Raw genomic sequence first — 27500 nt, forward strand, 5'->3', positions numbered from 1 at the left:
GCTTGGAAGACAGCTGTACAGTACATGAAAAGGCAGATTAAAAAACAGGGTTTCATATATATCTAGTCTCCCAGTGAAAATATTTCTAGTATCCCACTATTGTTCCACACCTCTTTGGAATCCCTAGCAGAAGACAGAATTCATCCTAGGTGACTGTGAGCCTGTGGTAGCCTCTTGTAAACAGTTACATTAAAGTGGCACAATACACAGTCTGTTCAATAAGTCCAAACAACAAGAGCTAACCAACGCCTTGAATTTTGTTCTTCTCTTATCACGTTGATTACTTATCCTATTTACTTTCTTCCCTTACTCTGTATTTATCTTTGCCCTATATCTTCTTAGCTAAAACAATGGATCCCGAGGCTACAATTCTGATGTTGGGTGTCTCAGTCTCCAAGGACCTCCAACCCTACAACTACCTCCATAGGCAATAACCCCATTTGTGTGATTACAGCAGTAATCTATAGCCAGGACAAGAATAACAAATCAACTCCAGAAATAATACTATATTTTGCACTCACAAGTACTCTGTGAGTATATCTAAAGATATCATCACAGCCGCTCGCCCACAGGGCAAGGCAGGGATTCTGGTGCCGGGAGCCCAGTTAGAAGAAGTGATACATTTCCTAACTGCCCTCCTGTTCTTTTTGTGAACAACAACATGCGTTTTCCAAGAAGTTAAGTGAAACTAAGGATCCAACTGGTGGCCACTGAACAGGGTGAACCTGTGTGGCTGACAGCATCCTGGTCCTCCACCCTGGTGTCAGGCCTGAGCCTCCAAGGTGGGAGAGCCAAGATCAAGACAAGGACCACCAGAGACCTCCCAGGCCCACGTAATATCAATCAGCAAGAGCTCTCCCAGAGATCTCCGTCTCAATGCTAAGACCCAGCTCCAAACAACGGCCAGCAAGTCCCAGTGCTGAACGCCCCATGCCAAACAACTAGCAAGACAGGAATACAACCCCACCCAATAGCAGACAGGCTGCCTAAAATCATACTAAGTTCACAGACGCCCAAAAACACACCGCGGGGCGCGGCCCTGCCCAACAGAAAGGCAAGATCCAGCCCCACCCACCAGAACACAGGCACCAATCCCCTCCACCAGGAAGACCACACAAGCCACTGAACCAACATCACCCACTGGGGAAAGACACCAAAAACAATGAGAACTATGAACCTGCAGGCTGCAACAAGGAGAACCCAAATGCAATAAGTTAAACAAAATGAGAAGACAGAGAAACACACAGTAGATGAAGGAGCAAGGTAAAAACCCACCAGACCAAACAATGAAGAGGAAACAGGCAGTCTACCTGAAAAAGAATTCAGAGTAATGACAGTAAACATGATCCAATATAATGGAAATAGAATGGAGAAAATACAAGAAATGTTTAACAAGGACCTAGAAGAACTAAAGAGCAAACAAACAATTATAAACAACACAATAAATGAAATTAAAAATTCTCTAGAAGGAATCAATAGCAGAATAACTTAGGCAGAAGAAAAAATAAGTGACCTGGAAGGTAAACTAGTGGAAATAACTACCACAGAGCAAAATAAAGAAAAAACAATGAAAAGAACTGAGAACAGCCTCAGAGACCGCAGGGACAACATTAAATGCACCAACATTTGAATTATAGGGGTCACAGAAGAAGAAAAGAAAAAGAAAGGGACTTAGAAAATATTTGAAGAGATTATAGTTGACAACTTCTCTATATGGGAAAGGAAACAGTCACTTAAGTCCAAGAAGTGCAAAGAGTCCCATATAGGATAAATCCAAGGAGAAACACCCCAAGACACATATTAATGAAACTATCAAAAATTAAATACAAAGAAAACATTAAAAGCAACAAGAAAAGCAAGAAAAAACATACAAGGGAATGCCCATCAGGTTAACAGCTGATCTTTCAGGAGAAACTTTTCAACCCAGAAGGGAGTGGCAGGACATATTTAAACTGATGAATGGGAAAAACCTAAAACCAAGATTACTCTACCCAGCAAGGATCTCACTAAGATTTGACAGAGAAATAAAAAACTTTACAGACAACCAAAAGTTAAGAAAATTCAGCAACACCAAACCAGCTTTACAAAAAATGCTAAAGGAACTTCTCTAGGAGTAAAAACAAGAGAAAACAAGAACTACAAAAACAAACCCAAAACAATTAAGAAAATGGTAATAGGAACATACATATTGATAATTACCTTAGATGTAAATGGTTTAAATGCTCCAACCAAAAGACACAGACTGGCTGAATAGATACAAAAACAAGATCCGTATATATGCTATCCACAAGAGACTAACTTCAGACCTTGGGACACATACAAACTGAAAGTGAGGGGATGGAAAAAGACACTCCATGCAAATGGAAATCAAAAGAAAGCTGGAGTAGCAATTCTCATATCAGACAAAATAGACTGTAAAATAAAGACTATTACAAGAGACAAAGAAGGACACTATATAATGATCAATGGATCAATCCAAGAAGAAGATATAACGATTATAAATATTTATGCACCCAACATAGGAGCACTTCAATAAATAAGGCAAATGCTAACAGCCATAAAAGGGGAAGTCAGCAGTAACACAATCATAGTAGGGGACTTTAACACCCCACTTTCACCAATGTACAGATCATCCTAAATGAAATTAAACAAACACAAGCTTTAAATGACACATTAAACAAGATGGACCTAATTGATATTTATAGGACATTCCATCCAAAAACAACAGAATACACTTTATTCCCAAGTGCTCATGGAACATTCTCCAGGACACATCATATCTTGGGTCACAAATGAAGCCTTGGTAAAACTGAAATCATATCAAGTATCTCTTCTGACAACAACGCTATAAGACTAGATATCAATTACGTAAAGAAAACGGCAAAAATTACAAACACATGGAGGCTAAACCATACGCTACGAAATAACCAAGAGATCACTGACGAAATCAAAGAGGAAATCAAAAACTACCTAAAAACAAATGACAATGAAAACACGACAAACCAAAACCTATGGGATGCAGAAAAAACAGTTCTAAGGGGGAAGTTTACAGCAATACAATCCTACCTCAAGAAAGAAGAAAAATCTCTAATAAACAAACTAAACTTACACCTAAAGCAATTAGAGAAAGAAGAACAAAAAAACCCTAAAGTTAGGAGAAGGAAAGAAATCAAAACAATCAGATCAGAAATAAATGAAAAAGAAATGAAGGAAACGATAGCAAAGATCAATAAAACTAAAAGCTGGTTCTTTGAGAAGATAAAAAAAATTAACCTTTAGCCAGACTCATCAAGAAAAAAGAGGGGGAGAACTCAAATCAATAAAATTAGAAATGAAACAGGAGAAGTTACAATGGACACCGCAGAAATACAAAGCGTCCTAAGAGACTATTACAAGTAACTTTATGCCAATAAAATGGACAACCTGGAAGAAACGGACAAATTCTTAGAAAGGTATAACCTTCCAAGACTGAACCAGGAAGAAATAGAAAATATGAACAGACCAATCACAAAGAATGAAATTCAAAGTGTGATTAAAGATCTTTCAACAAGCAAAAAGTCCAGGACCAGATGCTTCACAGGAGAATTCTATCAAACATTTAGTGAAGAGCGAACACCCATCCTTCTCAAACTCTTCCAAAAAACTGCAGAGGTTGATAAAAACGTATACTCTACAGTTTCTGGATGAATTATTCTATAAATTTACATTAGATTGAGGGCATTGATGATGGTGCTTTCAGTTCAAACATATTCTTGCTGATTTTCTGCCTTTGGAGCTGTCACTTGTTGATAACAGGGCTGTTGAAGTCTCCAACTATCATAGTGATTTTTTTTTCCATTTCTTCTTGTAGTTTATCAGTTTTTTCATCTTATGTTTTAATGTTCTGTTGTTAGGTACATATACACTCAGGATTGTTATGTCTTCTTGGAGAATTAATCACTTTATCATTACATAATGCATTTATAATGAAGATAGACTGCATTCTGGGCCATAAAACACACCTTAACAAATTTAAAAGCATAAACATCATTCAAACTATGCTTACAAAACCACTATGGAATTGAACTAGAAATCACTATAAAATGCCTGCAAAATTCCAAAATACTTGGAGAATAAATAACACACTTCTAAAAAAGGCATGGGTTAAAGATGAAGCATCAGGACAAATTTTAAAAATATTTTGAACCAAATGAGTATGAAAATACAACTTAAAATTTGTGTGATGTAACAAATGCAATAATTAGAGGGAAATTTATGACACTATGTGCGTGTGTTAGCAAAGAAGGAAGATATAAAATCAATAATCTAAGCTTTCAACGAAGGCAACTAGAAGAAAAGAAGAAAAGAAATAATAAAATTTAGAGAAGTCAATGAAATTGAAAACAGGAAATAGAGAAAATCAATGAAACCAAAAGCTGGTTGTTTGTGAAGAAGGGTAAATTTGATAAACCTTTAGTCAACCTAAGCAAAGGAGGATTTTCCCCAATGAACAGTCTTGAAAACTTTGTCAGAATTAATTAAATGTATATGTGAGATTTAAAAAAAAAAAAAAAAAACTGCAGAGGTAGAACACTCCCAAACTCATTCTACAACGCCGCCATCACCCTGATACCAAAACCAGACAAAGATATGACGCACAGAAAAAGAAAATTACCAACCAATATCACTGATGAAAATAGATGCAAAAATCCTCAACAAAATACTAGCAAACAGAATACAACAGCACATTAAAAGGATCATACACCATGATCAAGTGGGGTTTATCCCAGGAATGCAAGGATTCTTCAATATACGCAAATCAATCAATGTGATACATCATATTAATAAACTGAAGAATAAAAACCATATGATCATCTCAATACATGCAGAAAAAGCTTTGGACAAAATTCAACTTTATGATAAAAATTCTCCAGAAAGTAAGCAAAGAGGGAACCTACCTCAACATAATAAAGGCCATATATGACAAACACACAGCCAACATGGTTCTCCATGGTGAAAAACTGAAACTATTTCCACTAAGATCAGGAACAAGACAAGGTTGCCCACTCTCACCACTACTATTCAACATAGTTTTGGAAGTCCCAGCCATGGCAATCAGAAGAGAGAAAGAAGTAAAAGGAATCCAAATTGGAAAAGAAGAACTAAAACTGTCACTGTTTGCAGGTGACATGATACTATACTTAGAGAATCCTAAAGATGCTACCAGAAAACTACTAGAGCTGGTCAATGAATTTGGTAATATTGCAGGATACAAAATTGATGCACAGAAATCTCTTGCATTCCTATACACTAACGATGAAAAATCTGAAAGAGAAATTAAGGAAACACTCCCATTCACCATTGAAACAAAAATAATTAAAATACCCAGGGATAAACCTTCCTAAGGAGAAGAAGACCTGTATGCAGAAAACTATAAGACACTGATGAAAGAAATTAAAGATGATACAAATAGATGGAGAGATATACCATGTTCTTGGACCAGAAGAATCAACATTGTGAAAATGTCTATACTACCCAAAGCAATCAACAGATTCAATGCAATCCCTATCAAACTATCAATGGCATTTTTCACATAACTAGAACAAAAAATTTCACAATTTGTATGGAAACACAGAAAAACCCAAAGAGCCAAAGCAGTCTTGAACAAGAAAAAAGGAGCTGGAGGAATCAAGCTCCTGACTTCAGACAATACTACAAAGCTACAGTAATCAAGACAGTATGGTACTGGCACAAAAACAGAAATATAGATCAATGGAACAGGATAGAAAGCCCAGAGATAAACCCACGCACATATGGTCACCTTATCTTTGATAATGGAGGCAAGAATATACAACGGAGAAAAGACACCCTCTTCAATAAGTGGTGCTGGTTAACTGGACAGCTACATGTAAAAGAATGATATCAGAACACTTCCTAACACCATACACAAAAATAAACACAAAATGGATGAAAGACCTCAATGTAAGGACAGACACTATCAAACTCTTAGAGGAAAACACAAGCAGAACACTCTATGACATAAATTACCGCAAGATTCTTGTTGACCCGCCTGCTAGAGAAATGAAAATAAAAACAAAAATAAACAAATGGGACCTAAAGAAACTTAAAAGCTTTTGCACAGTAAAGGAAACCATAAACAACACGAAAAACAACCCTCAAAATGGGAGAAAATATTTGCAAATGAAGCAACTGACAAAGGATTAATCTCCAAAATATACAAGCAGCTCATGCAGCTCAATATCAAAAAAACAAACAACCCAATCCAAAAATGGGCACAAGACCTAAACAGACATTTCTCCAAAGAAGATATACAGATTGCCAACAAACACATGAAAGGATGCTCAACATCACTAACCATTAGAGAAATGCAAATCAAAACTACAACGAGGTATCGCCTCACACCAGTCAGAATGGTCATCATCAAAAAATCTAAAAACAGTAAATGCTTGTGAGGGTGTGGAGAAAATGGAACCTTCTTGCAGTGTTGGTGGGAATGTAAATTGATACAGCCACTATGGAGAACAGTATGGAGGTTCCTTAAAAAACTAAAAATAGAAGTACCATACGACCCAGCAATCCCACTACTGGGCATATACCCTGAGAAAACCATAATTCAAAAAGAGACATGTACCACAATGTTCATTGCAGCTCTATTTACAATAGCCAGGACATGGAAGCAACCTAAGTGTCCATCAACAGATGAATGGATAAAGAAGATGTGGTACATATATACAATGGAATATTACTCAGCCATAAAAAGAAATGAAATTGAGTTTATTTGTAGTGAGGTGGATGGCCCTAAAGTCTGTCATACAGAGTGAAGTAAGTCAGAAAGAGAAAAACAAATACTGTATGCTAACACATATATATGGAATCTAAAAAAACAACAACAAAAAAAAGGTTCTGCTGAACCTAGGGGCAGGACAGGAATAAAGACGCAGACATAGAGAATGGACTTGAGGACACAGGGAGGGGGAAGGGTAAGCTGGGACGAAGTGAGAAAGTAGCACTGACATATACACACTACCAAATGTAAAACAGATAGCTAGTGGGAAGCAGCCATATAGCACAAGGAGATCAGCTTGGTCCACATGTCCGTTCTCTACATCTACATCTCTATTCCTGCCCTACAAATAGGTTCATCTGTACCATTTTTCTAGATTCCACATATATGTGTTAATATATGATATTTTTCTCTTTCTGGCTTACTTCACTCTGTATGACTCTAGGTCCGTCCACGTCTCTACAAGTAACCCAATTTCGTTCCTGTTTATGGCTAAATAATATTCCATTGTATATATGTACCACATCTTCTATATCCATTCATCTATTGTTGGACATTTAGGTTGTTTCCATATGCTCTCTATTGTAAATAGTGCTACAATGACCATTGGGGTACATGTGTCCTTTTGAATTATGGTATATGCCTAAGGTATACACCCAGTAGTGGGATTGCTGGGTTATATGGCTGTTCTATTTTTAGTTTTTTAAGAAACCTCCATACGGTTCTCCATAGTGGCTGTATCAATTTACATTCCCACCAACCGTGCAAGAGGCTTCCCTTTCCTCCATACCTTCAGAATTTATCTTAAACTTTTCATAATAAGTATCAAGAGTTTTTGTAATAAGTATCAAGAGTTGCATCAAAATAAGCTGGCATAAATTCCATAGACTCCAGTTTGTACTTCCAGCTTCTAACATTGTTTTTGCTACTAATGGTTAAGATGCATGTCCAGTGAAAACTTTTCTCTAGCATGTGGTTAAAGCTGAAAGACAACAAGAGGTAACCTGCCTTTTGCATTCACCTTTTCCAGATGCAATGTAACTAGCACCTTCTTTTTTGCTGTTTAATTTGTATTGGAGTACAGTTGATTTAAAATGTAGTGTTTCAATGGAATGTTACTCAGCCATAAAAAGAAATGAAACTGAGTTATTTGCAGTGAGGTGGATGGACCTAGAGACTGTCATACAGAGTATAGTAAGTCAGAAAGAGAAAAACAAATACTGTATGCTATCACATATATATGGAATCTAAAAAAAAAAAAAATGGTTCTGAAGAACCTAGGGGCCTGATGGGAATAAAGACACCGATGTAGAAAATGGACTTGAAGATGCAGGGAGGGGGAAGGGTAAGCTGGGACGAAGTGAGAGAGTGGCATGGACATATATACACTACCAAATGTAAAATAGATAGCTTGTGGGAAGCAGCTGCATGGCACAGGGAGATCAGCTCAGTGCTTTGTGACCACCTAGATGGGTGGGATAGGGAGGGTGGGAGGGAGACGCAAGAGGGAGGGGATATGGGGATACATGTATGCATATAGCTGATCCACTTTGTTATACAGCAGAAACTAACACAACATTGTAAAGCAATTTATTCCAATAAAGATGTTATAAAAAATAAAATTAAAAACAATAGATATTAACACCACTTTTATAGATAAGTTAACTGAAACTCAATGAAACAAACTGTACTTCCTTTAGACATATAATCAGATTTCCACACTACAATTCAGTAATTTTAATAGTTGAAAAGTAAAATTATTCTTTTACCTGAGAAAGACATTCACCACACCAGTATCTACGTAACATACTGATTAATAAAGTTCAGTGCACAAAATTAAATCTCTAAGAAGCATTAGCACAGAACTTTTTTACTATTTATTTTAGTATCTTTTAATTTTATTCTCTTTTTAGAAGAGCTGAGGAAGAAAAAGTCATCAGTGTAGCTTTAAAGAACATGTAGTATAATTCAATATTCACATAGATATTCTCTTAAAGCCTCTTAGATAAACTCACCCACAAAATAGAAATTAGAATACTTGACTGTAGAAAAATTATTTCATTTCTGTGACATATTATAATACAGTCTATCAAGGAAAACATTTTTTGTTCCTTAAAGGCATTTGTAGTTTTGATGCTTGCAACGAAATTTGGTAACTCAGTTGTGAAGCACAATTATTACTCCAACATTTTAGAAGACTGGTGCACGAGCTTGTTGCATATTCTACGACCCAATGAAATCCAACAACCTAGTGTTACTTGATTTTACATACGCTGACCTATTTAACAGTTCTGGTTATTAAAAGAAAAAAATAAAATTAAATAGTTATTTTTTTTAAAAAAACTAATCAGGTTAGTAAGACAGTGAAATAATCCTGTACCTATAAACCAAGAATAAAAGACTATTCTTGTGCTTAGTTTTCTTTATATAAAAATGCTACATAAATAGGACACATATACAACTTCACTATCAAACTACTTACTTCCTTTGAGTGATAAAATTATATTATTTCACAACTTGATATCGGTCACTCTTCACTGAGAATCGATTGTTATTATAATCAGGAAATCAATAACCATTTTATTTTGGCTCTCAAGATTGCATAATGAATATTTTTCACATTTTAAATTTTCCAGGAGTGTCCTATGCTTTACGTGTACATGTGTTTTGTCAGTGACCCTGTGCATTCCCCTGACACATCATCTAAAATATTATAAAAATCAATAATGCATTTTCTAGCTAAGGAATTTTAAAATTTCAAACGCATGTCATTAATTATTTATTATCAAATTCTTTTAGTTCTCTCTCTTTGGGAAAATACTAGATTTTTTTCCTATTGTTATTCAGGGCATCTCCCATGTCCTCTCAGTTTCCAAGACTCAAACATTCAAGAAGCAATTGCATAGAATTTTAATTCCTAGTCTCACCAAGAAAAAAATTAAAGCATAATTGTATTTACTAACAACGTACACCTTTCACGTTTATGGATATAACAAACATAATCCTTTTTCTTACTATTGGGTTGGCCAATAAGTTTGTTCAGGTTTTTTGTAACATCTTACGGAAAAACCTGAAGGAACTTCTTGGCCAACCCAATATACGGCATTCATTCTACTTCATTCTCTTTTATTCTTTTCAAACTCTTAGTGGTTACCAAAGACATTGATTTCAAAGGCAACTAATAAGTTACAATCTGCACTTAATGAAATGGTAAGATAGGAACTCAATTATAAATGTATTTTTCCTAAAAGTCCTCAAAATAAGTAACAGTTCAGTTCAGAGAGCACAGTGTTGTTCTGGTGACTGAAGGGGTAGGACACACAGAAGTTTCTTATTCGCAAGCAGAACATGTTGCAGAAGAGGCACAGAGAAACCAAAGATGAAAGGAGAAAGGAAGAAATGAATCTAGAAGGGTAGCACCACTGAAATTGCCAGCCTCAGGAATCAAGCTGAGTAACAAGAGCAGTGAGGATTCTGTGATATTAAAAAGGCTGAAAGAATTAAAAGGGCTAAAAGTAATGATGAAGATCAAGAAGCAGGATCAGGAACAAAGAAGAAACAAAGCATTTCTATTGATAAATGATAACAAGGTCCAATGTAAAGATGTACTTGAGGCTACAGGTGAAAAAGTTAGAAGATCACCATCAGGAAAGTAAAAGGCCAACCCACAGAACTGCAGAAAACATTCACAAACCATGTATCTGATAAGGAACTTGTATCTAGAATATATAAAGAATTCTCAAAACAAAAAGATAAAAGAAACAATTCAAAAATGAACAAAGGACTTGAACAGACATTTTTCCACAAAGATATACAAAGAGCCAACACCATTAGACATGAGGGAAATGCTAATCAAAATCACAATGAGACACTACTTCACAGCCCCTAGGACAAACCAGAACCAAAAGGACAGGTAGTAACATTATGGTGAAAATGTGGGAAAAACTGGAATCCTCATATACTACAGGTGGGAATATACAATGGTACAGCTGCCTTGGAAAACACCCTGGCAATTCCTCAAAAGGTTAGAGTTACCATATGACCTAGCATTTCTACTCCTAGAAATACACCCAAGAGAAATAAAAGCATATGTCCACACAAAAACTTGTACATGGATGTTCATCGCATCATCATGCATAAATATCAAAAGTAGAAACCACCCAAATGTCCATCAACTGACAAATGGATGAACAAAATGGTATATACATACAGTGGAATACTGCTTGACAATAAAAAGAAACTCATATATGCTATAATATGGATGAACTTCAAAAAAGTACCCTAAGTGAAAGAAATCAGTCACAAAGGACTGTATTCTACATGATCTATTTACATGTAACGTCCAGAATAGGCAAATCCATGTAGACAAAAAGCAGATTAGTGTTTGCTTATGGCTTGGGGAGATGGAAGGCTTGGGGAGTGATGGCTAAAGAATGTGGGACTTCTTTTGGGGGCAGTGAAAATGTTGTAAAATTGATTGTGGTGATGAATACAGAACTCTGAATATACAACAAGCCAAATACTGCATACCAAAAAAAAGTGAATCATATGGTAGATGAATTATATCTCAATAAAGATGTTTTGAAAAAAAGACTGAACAGAAGGAATGGGAAGGAGAAGAGAAACCAAGTTAAAGCATTTCTGGCATATGGTAGAGAGGTAAACCTGGGCAAAGGCATGAATGTGGAAGAGAATGTAATTTTTAAGGAACACACAGACTGTACCACAGTGTTTAATCCAAATGAAAAAACTGTGTTGACTTGTGTTAAAGAAACAGCTATTAAAGAAAAAAGGATAATATAGGAGAATTCTATCAAGTCAGGATTATGCTCAATAGAGACAGAGGGAAAAGCCACCAGAATCATGGACAGGAGAAAACTGGATGCTATGCGTTAGTAACTATCAATAACAAGATAGCAAGAAGTAGGAAGGTAGGCTGGGGCAAAAGATTATGATGGAAGGTGAGGCAGAAACATTGAAGACAAGTGCTTAGGTTAGAGTCAGCTGTAAAACAGAAGAATGTTTCTTCTTTCAAACATTATCAGAATATAAGTCTGAGAAGTCTAAAAACATACATAGCCTGCATAATCACTCCATTAGTATAGTAAATGAGAACTAGTTGCAATGTAAAGCAAAGGATCACTGGTTAAACCAAACACATTAAACAAAGCTTAACACTGCTGAGGGTTGTCTACTGACCGCCCACAGATGTAAGATAATAAAATGCTAACAACCTTATACCTTAAATATATATTTCCTGGATCTTAAGACAGAAAATTTAGAGGACAATATAAGCAAGCACTGTACTAAGACTAAAACAAACAGAATAAGATTGGGGGGGGGGGGCAAAAAAAGACATAAGAAAACTAGACACTTGGAAATCTACCTTTTTAAAAATATTTTAGCTGATTCTTGTAATTCATCTATGATAAATTTTATAGCTGCTTCATTTGATAAAAATAAGATTCCTTGTCAAAGAGATGAATCTTCCTAACATTGTTCCACTTTCCTCAACTCCCTTAATCTCCAAAAAATTTGTCCTACTAATTTTAGATTTCTCAATGTCAGAATATCAAGTTATTAATCACTTAATCTGTGATTACTTGTCTTTTCCATTTTTTAAGACCTATGCCAGCATTCTATTAGGACAGAATATTTTCAGAGTAAGAAAGTTTTTAAAAAATGTTTTTGCATAACACAGTCCATTTGATAAATTCAAAGAAGGAAATATGGAATTAGTTTGTCAGAATAAAAATTATAAACTAAGCACCATCAAAATTTAATATGAATTTTTAGGCTATCTAAGCCAGTTGACAAAAAAAAATTTTAAATAAACGAAGATTAATACTGTGAGACAGTAAACCAAAAAAAAAAAAGACAAAGAAACAAAAACTCTGGAGAGAATATCACAGAAAACAGAAACCTGACAAACAAAAACATGAATTAGATAATTTCCAACAGTGAAAAATGCTATTGCCAATGAAGGCTTCACTATAGGCATTATGGGTGAGGATCTGAAAGAAAAGCTTTTGTACAGTAACTCCACATAAAATAACAGCCATAACAATGGCAATAACATAATGCTTTAGCCTATTAGGGCTGCTATACCTAAATGCCACAGACTGAGTAGCATATAAACAAGAGAAGTTTATTTCTCTCAATTCTGGAGGCTGAAAGTCCAAAATCAGGGTGCCAGCATGGTCAGGTTCTGGTGAGAACCTCCTCCTGCTGCAGACTACTAAATTCTCATTGTGTCCTCAGATGGCAGAAGGATCAATGGAGTTCTTCTGTGGCCTCTTTTAATAAGGACATTAATCTCATGTGTGAGGACTCCACCCTCGTGATCTAATCAACTCCCAAAGGCCCCCCCAGTTCCTAACACTATCACATTGGGCATTAGAATTTCAACATATGAATTTTGGCGGGACACATTCAGACCACAACACATAATTTAGTCCAATTAAATATTCATCAATTTAAAACATTTTTTTAAATGAGATAAAATTCATACAACATAAAATTCACCCTTTTAAAGTGTACAATTAAGTACAATTTAGCATATTCACAAGTATGAAAACGTCACTACTAATTCGAGAACATTTTCATCAATCTGAAAGAAACTCATGCAGTCATTCCCCATTCCTCCTTTTCCCCAGACTCTGGCAAACACTAATCTACTTTCCGTATCTGTGTATTTGTATATGCTAAGCATTTCATAGAACTAGAATCAAAATATGAGACTTTTTGCATCTGGCTTCTTCTACTTAGCATAATGTTTTCAAGGTTCATCCACAGCATGTTATCAGTACCTCATTCCTTTTTATGTCTGAATAATATTCCATCGTAAAGATATAACACATTTTGTCTATCCATTCATCGGTTAAAAGATATTTGGGTTGTATCCACCTTTTGGCTATTGAAAATAATGCTATGTGAAATCCTTTATATGTGGACTCTAAAAAGTCAAATTCATAAAAGCAGAGGCCAGAATACTGTTTACCAGGGCCAGGAAGTGGGAGAAATGAGATATGTTGGTCAAAGGGTACAAAATTGCAGTTATGTAGGATAAGTTCTAGAAATCTAATGTACAGCATGATGATTTTACTTACTACTGTACCATATACTGGAAATTTGTTAAGAGTAAATTTCAGGTACTCTCACCACAGGAAAACAATGTAACTATGTGAGGAGATATATATGTTAGTTAGCTTGACCGTGGTAATAATTTCACCATGTATATGAAAACATTCTTAAATTGTTGCATACCTTAAATATATAAAATTATTATTAAAAAAATATACTTTTGGGACTTCCTTGGTGGTCCAGTACTTCCAAAGCAGGGGGCGTGGGTTTGATCCCTGGTTGGGGAACTAAGATCCCACAAGCCACGTGGCATGACCGAAAATTAAAATAATTTTTTAAATAAAAATAAATAAATAAATATTTTTGCATGCAAAAAGGAAAAAATAATGTTACGAATTCATGTACAAGATGTTATGTAGATATATGTTTTCAATTCTTGGGTGTATTTATAGGAGTAAAATTGCTGGGTTATATAATAATTCTACATTTAACTTGTTCAAGAACTAACAAATTGCTTTCCAAAGCAGCATCAGTTATTTAAGTTAATAATTCTAACACATATATATGGAATTTAAGAAGAAAAAAAAATGTCATGAAGAACCTAGGGGTAAGACAGGAATAAAGACACAGACCTACTGGAGAATGGATTTGAGGATACGGGGAGGGGAAAGGGTGAGCTGTGACAGGGCGAGAGAGAGTCATGGACATATACACACTAACAAACATAAGGTAGATAGCTAGTGGGAAGCAGCCGCGTGGCACAGGGATATTGGCTCAGTGCTTTGTGACCGTCTGGAGGGGTGGGATAGGGAGGGTGAGAGGGAGGGAGACGCAAGAGGGAAGAGATATGGGAACATATGTATATGTATAACTGATTCACTTTGTAATAAAGCAGAAACTAACACACCATTGTAAAGCAATTATACCCCAATAAAGATGTTAAAAAAATAATAATAATAATAATTCAATAGGAATAGCCTCATCCACTAGACGGTAGACAACAGAAACAAGAAGAACTACAATCCTGCAGCCTGTGGAACAAAAACCACATTCACAGAAAGATAGACAAGATGAACAGGCAGACGGCTATGTACCAGGTGAAGGAACAACATAAAACCCCAGAAAAACAACTAAATGAAGGGGACATAGGCAAACTTCCAGAAAAAGAATTCAGAATAATGATAGAGAAAGATGATCCAGGACCTCGGAAAAAGAATGGACGCAAAGATCGAGAAGATGCAAGAAATGTTTAACAAAGACCTAGAAGAATTAAAGGACAAACAAACAGAGATGAACAATACAATAACTGAAATGAAAACTATACCAGAAGGAATAAAAAGCAGAATAACTGGGCTTCCCTGGTTGCGCAGTGGTTGAGAGGCCGCCTGCCGACGCAGGGGACACTCGTTCGTGCCCCGGTCTGGGAGGATCCCACATGTCGCGGAGCAGCTGGGCCCGTGGGCCATGGCCGCTGAGCCTGTGCATCCAGAGCCTGTGCTCTGCAACAGGAGAGGCCACAGCAGTGAGAGGCCTGCGTACGGCAAAAAAAAAAAGCAGAATAACTGAGGCAGAAGAACGGATACGTGACCTGGAAGAGAGAATGGTGGAATTCACTGCTGTGGAACAGAACAAAGAAACAAGAATAAAAAGAAATGAAGACAGCCTAAGAGACCTCTGGGACAAAATTAAACGCAACAACATTTGCATTATAGAGGTCCAGAAGGATAAAAGAGAAAAAAGGACTGGACAAAATATTTCAAGACATTATAGTCGAAAAATTCCATAATGTGGGAAAGGAAATAGCCATCCAAGTCCAGGAAGAGCAGGGAGTCCCATACAGGATAAACCCAAGCAGAAACATGCCGAGACACATAGTAATCAAACTGGCAAAAATTAAAGACAAAGAAAAATTATTAAAAGCAGCAAGGGAAAACTGACAAATAACATACAAGGGAGCTCCCATAAGGTTAACAACTGATTTCTCAGCAGAAACTCAACAAGCCAGAAGGGAGTGGCATGATATACTTAAAGTGATGAAGGGAAGAACCTACAACCAAGATTACCTGGCAAGGATCTCATTCAGATTAGATGGAGAAATCAAAAGCTTTACAGACAAGCAAAAGCTAAGAGAATTCAGCACCACCAAACCAGCTCTACAACAAATGATTAAGGAACTTCTCTACTGGGAAACACAGAGAAGAAAAGGACCTATTAAAAAAAAAAAAAAACAAAAAAATTAAGAAAATGGTCATAGGAATATACATATCGATAATTACCTTAAACGTGAATGGATTAAATGCTCCAAACAAAAGACACAGGCTTGCTGAATGGATACAAATATAAGAGTCATATATATGCTCTCTACAAGAGACCCAATTCAGAACTAGGGACATATACACACTGAAAGTGAGGAGATGGAAAAAGATATTCCATGCAAATGGAAATCAAAAGAAAGCTGGAATGGGCTTCCCTGGTTGCACAGTGGTTGAGAGTCCACCTACTGATGCAGGGGACACGGGTTCATGCCCCGGTCCGGGAAGTTCCCACGTGCCGCGGAGCGGCTGGATCCCGTGAGCCATGGCCGCTGATGCTGCACGTCCAGAGCCAGTGCTCCACAACGGGAGAGGTCACAGCAGTGAGAGGCCCGCGTACCCCAAAAAAAAAAAAAAAAAAAAAAAGAAAGCTGGAAGAGCAATACTCATATCAGATAAAATAGACTTTAAAATAAAGAATGTGGGCTTCCCTGGTGGCGCAGTGGTCGGGAGTCCGCCTGCCGATGCAGAGGACGTGGCTTCGTGCCCCGGTCAAGGAGGATCCCACATGCCGCAGAGCGACGGGGCCCGTGGGCCATGGCCACTGAGCCTGCGCATCCGGAGCCTGTGCTCCGCAACGGGAGAGGCCACAGCAGTGAGAGTCCCGAGTACCGCAAAAAAATAAATAATAAAATAAAGAATGTTACCAGAGACAAGGAAGGACACTACATAATGATCAAGGGATTGATCCAAGAGGAACATACAGCAATTATAAATATATATGCACCCAACATAGGAGCACTTCAATACATAAGGCAACTGCTAACAGCTATAAACAGGAAAACGACAGTAACTCAATAATAGTGGGGGACTTTAACACCTCAGTTACACCAATAGACAGATCATCCAAAATGAAAATAAATAAGGAAACAGAAGCTTAAAGTGACACAATAGACCACATAGGTTTAATTGATATTTACAGAACATTCCATCTAAAAACAGCAGATTACACTTTCTTCTCAAGTGCGCACGGAACATCCTCCAGCATAGATCACATCTTGGCTCACAAAACAAGCCACAGTAAATTTAAGAAAACTGAAATCATATCAAGCATCTTTTCTGACCACAATGCTATGAGATTAGAAATGAATTACAGGGGAAAAAAACGTAAAAAACACAAACACATGCAGGCTAAACAATACGTTACTAAATAACCAAGAGTTCACTAAAGAAATCAAAGAGGAAATCAAAAATTACCTAGGGACAATGACAATGTAAACACGATGACCCAAAACCTATGGGATGCAGCAAAAGCTTTTCTAAGAGGGAAGTTTACAGCTATACAACCCTATCTCAAGAAACAAGAAAAATCTCAAATAAACAATCTAACCTTACACCTAAAGGAACTAGAGAAAGAAGAACAAACAAAACCCAAAGTTAGCAGAAGGAAAGAAATCATAAAGATCAGAGCAGAAATAAATGAAATACAAACAAAGAAAACAATAGCAAATATGAATAAAACTAAAACCTGGTTCTTTGAGAAGATTAACAAAATTGATAAACCATTAGCCAGACTCATCAAGAAAAAGAGGGAGAGGACTCAAATCAATAAAATGAGAAATGAAAAAGGAGAAGTTACAACAGACACCACAGAAATACAAAGCATCCTAATAGACTACTACAAGCAACTCTATGCCAATAAAATGGACAACCTGGAAGAAATGGACAAATTATTAGAAAGGTATAGCCTTCCAAGACTGAACCAGGAAGAAATAGAAAATACGAACAGACCAATCACAAGGAATGAAATTGAAACTGTGACTGAAAATCTCCGAACAAGCAAAAGTCCAGGACCAGATGGCTTCACAGGGGAATTCTATCAAACATTTACAGAAGAGCTAACACCCATCCTTCTCAAACTCTTCCAAAAAATTGAGGAGGAAGGAACATTCCCAAACTCATTCTATGAGGCCACCATCACCATGAGACCAAAACCAGACAAAGATACTACTACAAAAAAAGAAAATTACAGACCAATATCACTGATGTAATACAGATGCAAAAATCCTCAACAAAATACTAGCAAACAGAATCCAACAACACATTAAAAGAATCATACACCATGATCAAGTGGGATTTATACCAGGGATGCAAGGACCCTTCAAAATACACAAATCAATCAATGTGATACACCATATTAACAAACTGAAGAATAAAAACCATATGATCATCTCAAGAGATGCAGAAAAAGCTTTTGACAATATTCAGCACCAAGTTATGATAAAAACTCTCCAGAAAGTGGGCATACAGGGATCCTACCCCAACATAATAAAGGCCATATATGACAAACCCACAGCAAACATCATTCTCAATGGTGAAAAACTGAAAGCATTTGCTCTAAGATCAGGAACAAGACAAGGATGTTCACTCATGCCACTATTATTCAACATAGTTTTGGAATAGCCACAGCAATCAGAGAAGAAAAAGAAATAAAACAAATACAAATTGGAAAAGAAGAAGTAAAACTGTCACTGTTTACAGATGACATGATACTATACATAGAGAATCCTAATAATGCCACCAGAAAACTACGAGAGCTAATCAATGAATTTGGTAAAGTTGCAGGATACAAAATTAATGCACAGAAATCTCTTGCATTTCTATACACTGATGATGAAAAATCTGAAAGAGAAACTAAGGAAACACTCCCATTTACCATGGCAACAATAATAATTTAAATACCTAGGAATAAACCTACCTAGGGAGACAAAAGACGTGTATGCAGAAAACTATAAGACACTGATGAAAGAAATTAAAGATGATACCAACAGATGGAGAGATATACCATCTTCTTGGATTGGAAGAATCAATACTGTGAACATGACTATACTACCTAAAGCAATCTACAGACTCAATGCAATCCCTATCAAATTACGAATGGCATTTTTTACGGAACTAGAACAAAAAATCTTAAAATTTGTATGGAGACACAGAAGACCCCGAATAGCCAAAGCACTCTTGAGGGCAAAAAACGCAGCTGGAGGAATCACACTCCCTGACTTCAGACTGTACTATAAAGCTACAGTAATCAAGACAATATGTTACTGGCACAAAAACAGAAACATAGATTAATGGAACAAGATAGAAAGCCTAGATATAAACCCACACATCTATGGTCAACTAATCTATGACAAAGGAGGCAAGGATATACAATGGAGAAAAGACAGTCTCTTCAATAAGTGGTGCTGGGAAAACTGGACAGTAACATGTAAAAGAATGAAATTGGAACACTTCCTTACACAAAAATAAACTCAAAATGGATTAGAGAGCTAAATGTAAGACTGGACACTATAAAACTCTTGGAAGAAAACATAGGAAGAAAACTCGATGACATAAATCACAGCAAGATCTTTTTTGATCCACCTCCTAGTGTAATGGAAATAAAAACAAAAATAAACAAATGGGACCTAATGAGACTTCAAAGCTTTTGCACAGCAAAGGAAACCATAAACAAGACAAAAAGACAACCCTCAGAATGGGACAAAATATTTGCAAACGAATCAATGGACAAAGGATTAATATCCAAAATATATAAACAGCTCATGAAGCTCAGTATTAAAAAAACAAACAACCCAATCCAAAAATGGGCACAAGATCTAAATAGACATTTCTCCAAAGAAGACATACAGATGGCCAAGAAGCACATGCAAAGCTGCTCAACATCACTAATTATTAGAGAAATGCAAATCAAAACTACAATGAGGTGTCACCTCACACCAGTTAGAATGGGCATCATCAGAAAATCTACAAACAACAAATGCTGGAGAGGGTGTGGAGAAACGGGAACCCTCTTGCACTGTTGGTGGGAATGTAAATTGATACAGCCACTATGGAGAACAGTATGGAGGTTCCTTAAAAAACTCAAAATAGAATTACCATATAAGCCAGCAATGCCATACTGGGCATATACCCAGAGAAAACCATGATTCAAAAAGACACATGCACCCCAATGTTCATTGCAGCACTATTTACAATAGCCAGGTCATGCAAGCAACCTAAATGCCCATTGACAGATAAATGGATAAAGAAGATGTGGTACATGTATAGAATGGAATATTACTCAGCCATATAAAGGAACAAAATTGGGTCATTTGTTGAGACGTGGATGAATCTAGAGACTGTCATACAGAGTGAAGTAAGTCAGAAAGAGAAAAAGAAATATCATATATTAACGCATATATGTGGAAACTAGAAAAATGGTACAGATGAACCGGTTTGCAGGGCAGAAGTTGAGACACAGATGTAGACAACACACGTATGGACACCAAGGGTGGAAAGCTGCGGGGGGGTGGGGGTGGGGGGGTGATGCATTGGGCAATTGGGGTTGACATGTATACACTGATGTGTATAAAATGGATGACTAATAAGAACCTGCTGTATAAAAAAAATTAAATTAAATTAAAAAATTTAAAAATAATAATTCAATAGGAGTATACAAATTCCAAGTGTAAAGAGGATATTAAGTAAGAAATAATAGCAATTTTTTAAAAAGTAGTGTAGCTATATCAGTATAAAAGGAAACAAAACAGTAACATGATAGAAACAAAGACAAAAAGAAACTATAGTCACAAGTATAAATGGATTGAATTTACTAGCTAAAAGGCAAATTAGAAAACTTGATCTATAATATCTAGTTATATGTTATTTCCAGGACATATACCTAAAGATAAAAACACATAGATTTTAAGTAAAGAATGCAAAAGGAACTATATCAAATACCAACCAAACAAAAACTAACTGTAACTATGTTAATATAAGAAAAAATAGATGTGTCAAAAGACTCTCTAAGGAATAGACTCACTACATTTAATAAAAGAATCAACTAAAAAAGAGAACATAAATATGTGTGACCTTAGGGGTATATGTTTATACACACATAAGATCTGCATACTATTTCAGGGTATTCACAGAATTCGAAGCCCTTTCATAAGCCCCAAGTTAAGAACTTCTAAACAAATGAAACATTTGTCCCATCATTTCTTTACAGAATCCTAAAAACCTGTTCCAAAACAACTGTACAATTTTACATTAGGCCATGGCTATATCAAATGAAAAGGCTCTAATTAAAATGCATTTTTTAAGAATTTATAAGATATTCCCCATAGTAAGGTCTAAACTTAAAACCTTAGAAAGCATCATATAACAACAAAACCAGTTTTATTTTAATAAACAAATGAGGTATAAGATAAAAATAATGTTATCATTTTAAGCATGATTGCACTTAATAAAAATATATCCTTTTTGTGTCACTGCAAAAGTAACATTATTTTGAGCTGAAACAACTAAAAGAAGCAAGCCTTCTGCAATTTTTCTTGTTTATCTACAAAGTGAGTGATAAGATGAAGATAATAAACTGGCATCAAAGCAGATTTTTAATTTTCCATAGTTAATTCATTCATTCAGGGTGTAAGACTAATATTTTCCACATTAAAAAAATTAACTTGCTTATGAATTGCTAAAGTACTATAATTAAGAATTTTATTCCACTCTACCAGCATAATCAAACATATTGTATTTATACTTGACTTGGTTATCATTTCAAACATACAGACTGATCCCCTCAAAAGTTATCCAAGTAAGGCCAAAGGATGAATTGTACAAGGAGCTGGTGAAAAATAATCTCTTGCAACTACAAAATATATCCACAAGTTGGTGGCAGAGAACAAAACTGAATGGCTTAACTCATATCTTGGATTTTACACAGGCGCTATAAAAATCTGCTTTCATAGAAATACACTACAATTTAAGTTGATCATACTATACACATGAATTTGAATGATAAAATATTAGTCACCTCTAATAAGAGTTTTCCATACACTTGTCAAGAAGAGTGTGTTCTTACCTATAGTTTGGAAAACTTCATTCATCAAAGCTTCATTCACTGCTGAAGAGCTGACATTTCCAATATGAGACCAACTTTGATAAATTGCTTGCAGCAGAAGTGTCTGTGCTCTTGTAGCTTGAACTGTGAGATTTGGAAGTTCAAATATACCTTCAGTTATAGCAATCTGAGATCTTTTGGTCCTGCATAAGAAAATACAAAGCATAACAAACAATATATTAAATAACGTTTATAAACAACACCATATAAAGTAAATTAGGATGCAAGGGAAGAAAAGGTATACACAGAAATTATTTTAATTAGAATTAAATCAAAGAGATACACAATTCTACTAACTTTAAATGTTTCACTATTTCAGAACCTCTAACAATAATAAAAAATAAAAATACAAACTAAAATAATGTCCACACACATTCATACACATATATTCAGCTCAAGCATTACACTTTTTAAATCAAGTCAATCATCAAAAATAACAGTGAAAATAGTACTAATTAACACTTAAAATAGGATTTACTAACAGATCTGCCTTATTCCCTTTTTTAAATTTTTTTATACACTTTTGAAAGGTTAAATTCCAGTTACAATTATTACAAAATATTGGCTATATTCCCCATGCTGCACAATACATCCTTGAACCTATTTTACATCCAACAGTTTGTACCTCCCCCTCTCCCCACTGGTGACCACTACTTTGTTCTCTATATCTGTGAGTCCGCTTCTTTTCTGTTATATTCACTAGTTTGTTGTATTTTTTAGATTCCACATATAAATGATATCATACAGTATTTGTCTTTGTCTGACTTACTTCACTTAGCATAATGTCCTCCAAGTTGATCCATGTTGCTGCAAATGGCAAAATTTCATTCTTTTTTACAGCTGAGTAGTATTCCAGTGTGTGTGTGTGTGTGTGTGTGTGTGTGTGTGTGTGTGTGTGTGTGTGTACGCACATTTTCTTTATCCATTCCTCCGTAGATGGACACTTACATTGTTTCCATATCTTGGTGACTGTAAATAATGCTGCTTATGAACACTGGGGTGCACATATCTTTTCATATTAGTGTTTTTATTTTTTTGGACATATACCCAGGAGTGGAACTGCTGGGTCATATGGTAGTTTTAGCCTTTTGAGAAATCTCCACACTGTTTTCCACAGTGGCTGCACCAATTTACATTTACAAAAACAAGTCTCAATAAAATTAAAAGGACTGAAATCAGAGTATATGTGCTGATCACAATGGAATTAAACTGTAAACTAATAAAAGAAAGGTATCTGCAAAATCCTCAAATATTTAGAAATTAAAAACATAAAATACAATTAAGAACATCGTAGATAAAATTCAGAAAGTCACATATAAGATAAAACTTTTGAAAAAGTATAAAATGATTTTAGAAAAGGACACTGATATGGATGACAGAAAATAATCAGTGTTCCTGGAGAAAAGAGCAGATAAAGAAAAAAATTCTATGGGCATTCATTCCAATAAATGTAACATGAAGGAACCAGTCCTTCTCCAGAACTTCCCTTGTTTTATACTATCCTCCCACCTGTCCACTACAGACTAGTAAAAACAATCAGCGTATGTGCACTATTTAACCGTAAGAAGAATATAAAGGAATTTCAAGCAATAGTCCTATACAGTTGAGATACTGACAGAGTCTCATGTCAATTGGTTACCTTTGTATTTTCCAGGTATACTTTTAATTTCAGTCATCTTTCAAGTCAATGGGCTCCTTTTCTAGCCATTGCTACTGCAGCTGAGAACCACCTTGCTAATAAACCTAATGTCCTTCAAAGTTAAGACTGGATTTTTACTTTGCAGTTCCTAGGTCTACAAAAAAATGAGCTATAATGTTGCTGGGACTTTGACTGTTTAGGTCTCAGATTAGGCCTAGCTGGTCTTCAAGCTTCATTTTAAAGCTGTTCTCTAGAAAATCTATAAAATCAGCATATATTTATTAATTGCCTATTCTGTAGCAGTCATGCACTAGCTACCTAGGAAGTATCTTAGCTGTTTTAAAACATCAATGAACAAAACAGAAAATTAAAATCCCAGTGTCCTCATAGTTTATATTCTAATGGGGACAGGAAACAAATTAAAAAGTTGATCAATATAAGTAAACAAATGATATAAGGAAGTTAGAAGAGAAATGCTCTTGGAAACAGAAAAAGAGAATGGAAAAACAGAGCATGGAATAGGAACTACTGAAGAAGGAGCAATTTCATATATGGTGGGTAGATCATATTAAAAGGATAGGTTTAATTCCAAGCAAGACATGAGCAGACTTGAAGGAGGTAAGTGACAGTTGTGTGGATATCTCTGGAGAGTGATTCAGGCAGATGAACAGTCTGTGAAAAGGTCCTGAGGTAGGACTGAACCTGGCAAGTCCAAGCAATGGCAAGGAAGGCAGGGTGGTTGCAGCAGTTTGATAATAACCTAATTCACTAATTAAGTTGGTTTTCCAAGGTTTTTATCCATAAGAATTACCTGAATAGGCTTTACACAGCCATTCATCTGAGACTGCATCGAAGTCTGACTCCATAGGGTTCACTTTCCTTGAATTTACTTTTATTTTTAAATCTCTTTAACCTCATTTTCAAAGTTTTTCATTTAAGGTACTAGAAGTAGGACATGAAATTTTTAAAATATCAATTCCAATTCTGGCGAAATCACTTATTTGTTTCATGTTTTTAGGAAAAAGATATATATAACTTCTCTGAGCTTCACTTCCCTCTTTAAAAGGCAAGTATAATTATCCCTGCCCAATCTACCACAGATGACTATAGTGAAAATCAATTACACCTAATATTTAAAGCTTAACAGATACAAGGTTCTTTGCTAGGAACTGAAGATACAGGCACTATCTTTACACTCAAAGAATTCAGAATCTAGTTGTGAGACAAGTAAACCAGTAATTATAATTTAACATAATGAGTGCTATAACAATGTTATGTACAGATTCCTGTGAGATACACTGAAATGGTTGAGGAAAAAATGCAGGTGTTATATTTAGAAATGACCCATAAACATGAAAAGACTCTTAAGCCTCACCAGTAAAAAGGGAAATTCAAACTAAAACAATGTATGACTCTTTTAACCTCTCAGATTAGCAAGACCTCTCAGACTCTAACTCATCTTCTAGGAATCTATCTGAAAAGAATTTTCACATGAGCCTGCAAGAATACTTACACAAAGACAGTGTTTGCAGCATTATTTAAAATAGCCTAAACCTGAGAAAATCTCATCATTGAATAAATTCTGACACATTGACTTGATGCAAAACTATTCAGATATTAAAAAGAATGAAGTTAGATGAACCTACTGATATGAAAGGATATGCTGAAATATGGTAAAAATGTATGTAGTTGCATTGTAACATGGTTCCATGTAATGGCAGGAAGTGGTGGGTTACCCACACATAAAAGTATGTCTGCATGTGTTTGTATGTTGAGATAAAAAATTCTGGATAGAATTATTGATAATATTCATTGCTGGAAGATGATAACAGAGGATGACTTTATGTGATCTTTTCCCTTTTTTCCCTATATAAATGTCTCTATTGTTTTGCTTGGTCCTTTGAGATATATATATCATTATTTTTTCAAAAGAATTTAAGAGGGGGCTTCCCTGGTGGCGCAGTGGTTGAGAATCTGCCTGCTAATGCAGGGAACACAGGTTCAAGCCCTGGTCTGGGAGGATCCCACATGCCGCGGAGCAACTAGGCCCATGAGCCCCAACTACTGAGCCTGCGCGTCTGGAGCCTGTGCTCCGCAACAAGAGAGGCCGCGATAGTGAGAGGCCCGCGCACCGCGATGAAGAGTGGCCCCCGCTTGCCACAACTAGAGAAAGCCCTCACACAGAAACGAAGACCCAACACAGCAAAAATAAATTAATTAATTAAAAGCTTGAAAAAATTCAAAAAAAAAGAATTTAAGAAACTGCAATACTTCAAGAATGGACTATAGAAATCACAAACTATGTCAAAATGAATTAATTTCATAAAACATTTTTAAAATGTTTTAAAAATGAGCATTATCAATGTAACAAACTACCTCCACTCCCTGCTCCGACACTGAATTATCAAATGATTTCTTACCTTCTCATAGACATAAACTTCACTTTTAAGTCAGACAAAGAAAGACAAATATCATGATATCATTTACATATGGAATCAAAAATATGATACAAATGAACTTATCTACAAGACAGAAATAGACTCACAGAGATAGAAAACAAACTTATGGTTCCCAAAGGGGAAAGGGGGGGATAAATTAGGAATTTAGGATTAACAGATACGCACTACTATATATAAAATAAACAACAAGGACCTATTGTATAGCACAGGGAACTATACTCAACATCTTGTAATAACCTATAATGGAAAAGAATTTGAAAAAGAATATATATATATATACACACACACACACATATTATACAACTGAATCACTATGCTGAACCACTGTAAATCAACTATACTTCAATTTAAAACATTTTTAAATTAAAACAAAAAGAAAGAAACTTCACTTAAAACCTCCAAAAGAGGAATTGTATCAACGAAGATGGTAGAGTAAGGTATACCAAAAGTCTGTCCCTCCATAAAAGCAACACAAAAGCTGGCAAAAACTGTCAAAAATCAACTTTTTCAGAACTCTAGAAACTAACCAAAAGCCTGCAACAAACACGGGAACACGTAATAAAAATAAAGTAAAATTCTAAAAAAAATTTTAAACAGCTCAATCTCAGTAGGAACAGTGAACTTTGTGGTATTTTTATTTACCCATGTTACATCCCCTGGACCCCAGGCTCAGCAGTGGTACCAAATAGCCCTTATCCCCAGTATGACCTGTACTTCTTGATAAACTGTTACTTGACATCCCTGTATTCCTAAAAGATATAAATATTTGTAGGATCTCAATGTCAAGTCAGTGGAAGAGCTCTGGTGCTTCTTGGTCTCATATGCATGGTTGAAAAATTAACAGCCATGACTGCCAGATTTATTAACAAATAATAAATTTATGAACTTAAAAAAAGAAATTGTGGTTGTTCGTTCTGACCTGTCTGGTGGCTACCTGGAGGACCAACTCAAAGAACCTGCTTTCTCTCTCCTAATTCAGAACTCTCCCAATACTAAAACAACTACCCAGGAGCATTTGTAGAAAACATTTACAGGCAAATGTACTGCAATAGTCCTTGCTGCCTGGAATAATAGATAGACAAGGGGGAAAAAAAGAGACTAACCAAAATCTTAGAAAGGCTGGGAAATTATGCTTTCAGGAATAAAAACACTGAAAAGCTCAGACACCTTCCTGGGAATACGGAAGGCCACACACGTGCTAAGCACTGTGCACTTGCAGAGAAAAGACAAGAGAAAGGCCTTAAGCTCTCACTTCTGGCTGACTTTCAGGGTATGCACAACAAGAAAAGGTGGCAGAGTTGAAAACTGCCTGGTTGAGCTCTGAAGACATTCCTTAGAAGAA

General features: G+C 35.8%; 1 protein-coding gene across 11 annotated transcripts in view; it reads right to left on the reverse strand.

The window, feature by feature from the left end:
- The window catches only part of VPS13B (vacuolar protein sorting 13 homolog B), a 798169-nt gene that overhangs the window by 629746 nt on the left and 140923 nt on the right, over positions 1-27500 (reverse strand). For all 11 annotated transcript variants that reach the window (XR_010936247.1, XM_067711645.1, XM_067711646.1 and 8 more), the window contains exon 17: positions 22022-22203. Coding sequence is in view for 10 of the 11 variants with exons in the window: in XM_067711645.1 (XP_067567746.1) it covers positions 22022-22203 (182 nt within the window). In the remaining variant the exon portion in view is untranslated. The remainder of the gene's footprint in view (positions 1-22021; positions 22204-27500) is intronic.

Source organism: Pseudorca crassidens, chromosome 17, assembly GCF_039906515.1.
Source record: "Pseudorca crassidens isolate mPseCra1 chromosome 17, mPseCra1.hap1, whole genome shotgun sequence".
In the NCBI taxonomy this organism is placed as follows: Eukaryota; Metazoa; Chordata; class Mammalia; order Artiodactyla; family Delphinidae; genus Pseudorca; species Pseudorca crassidens.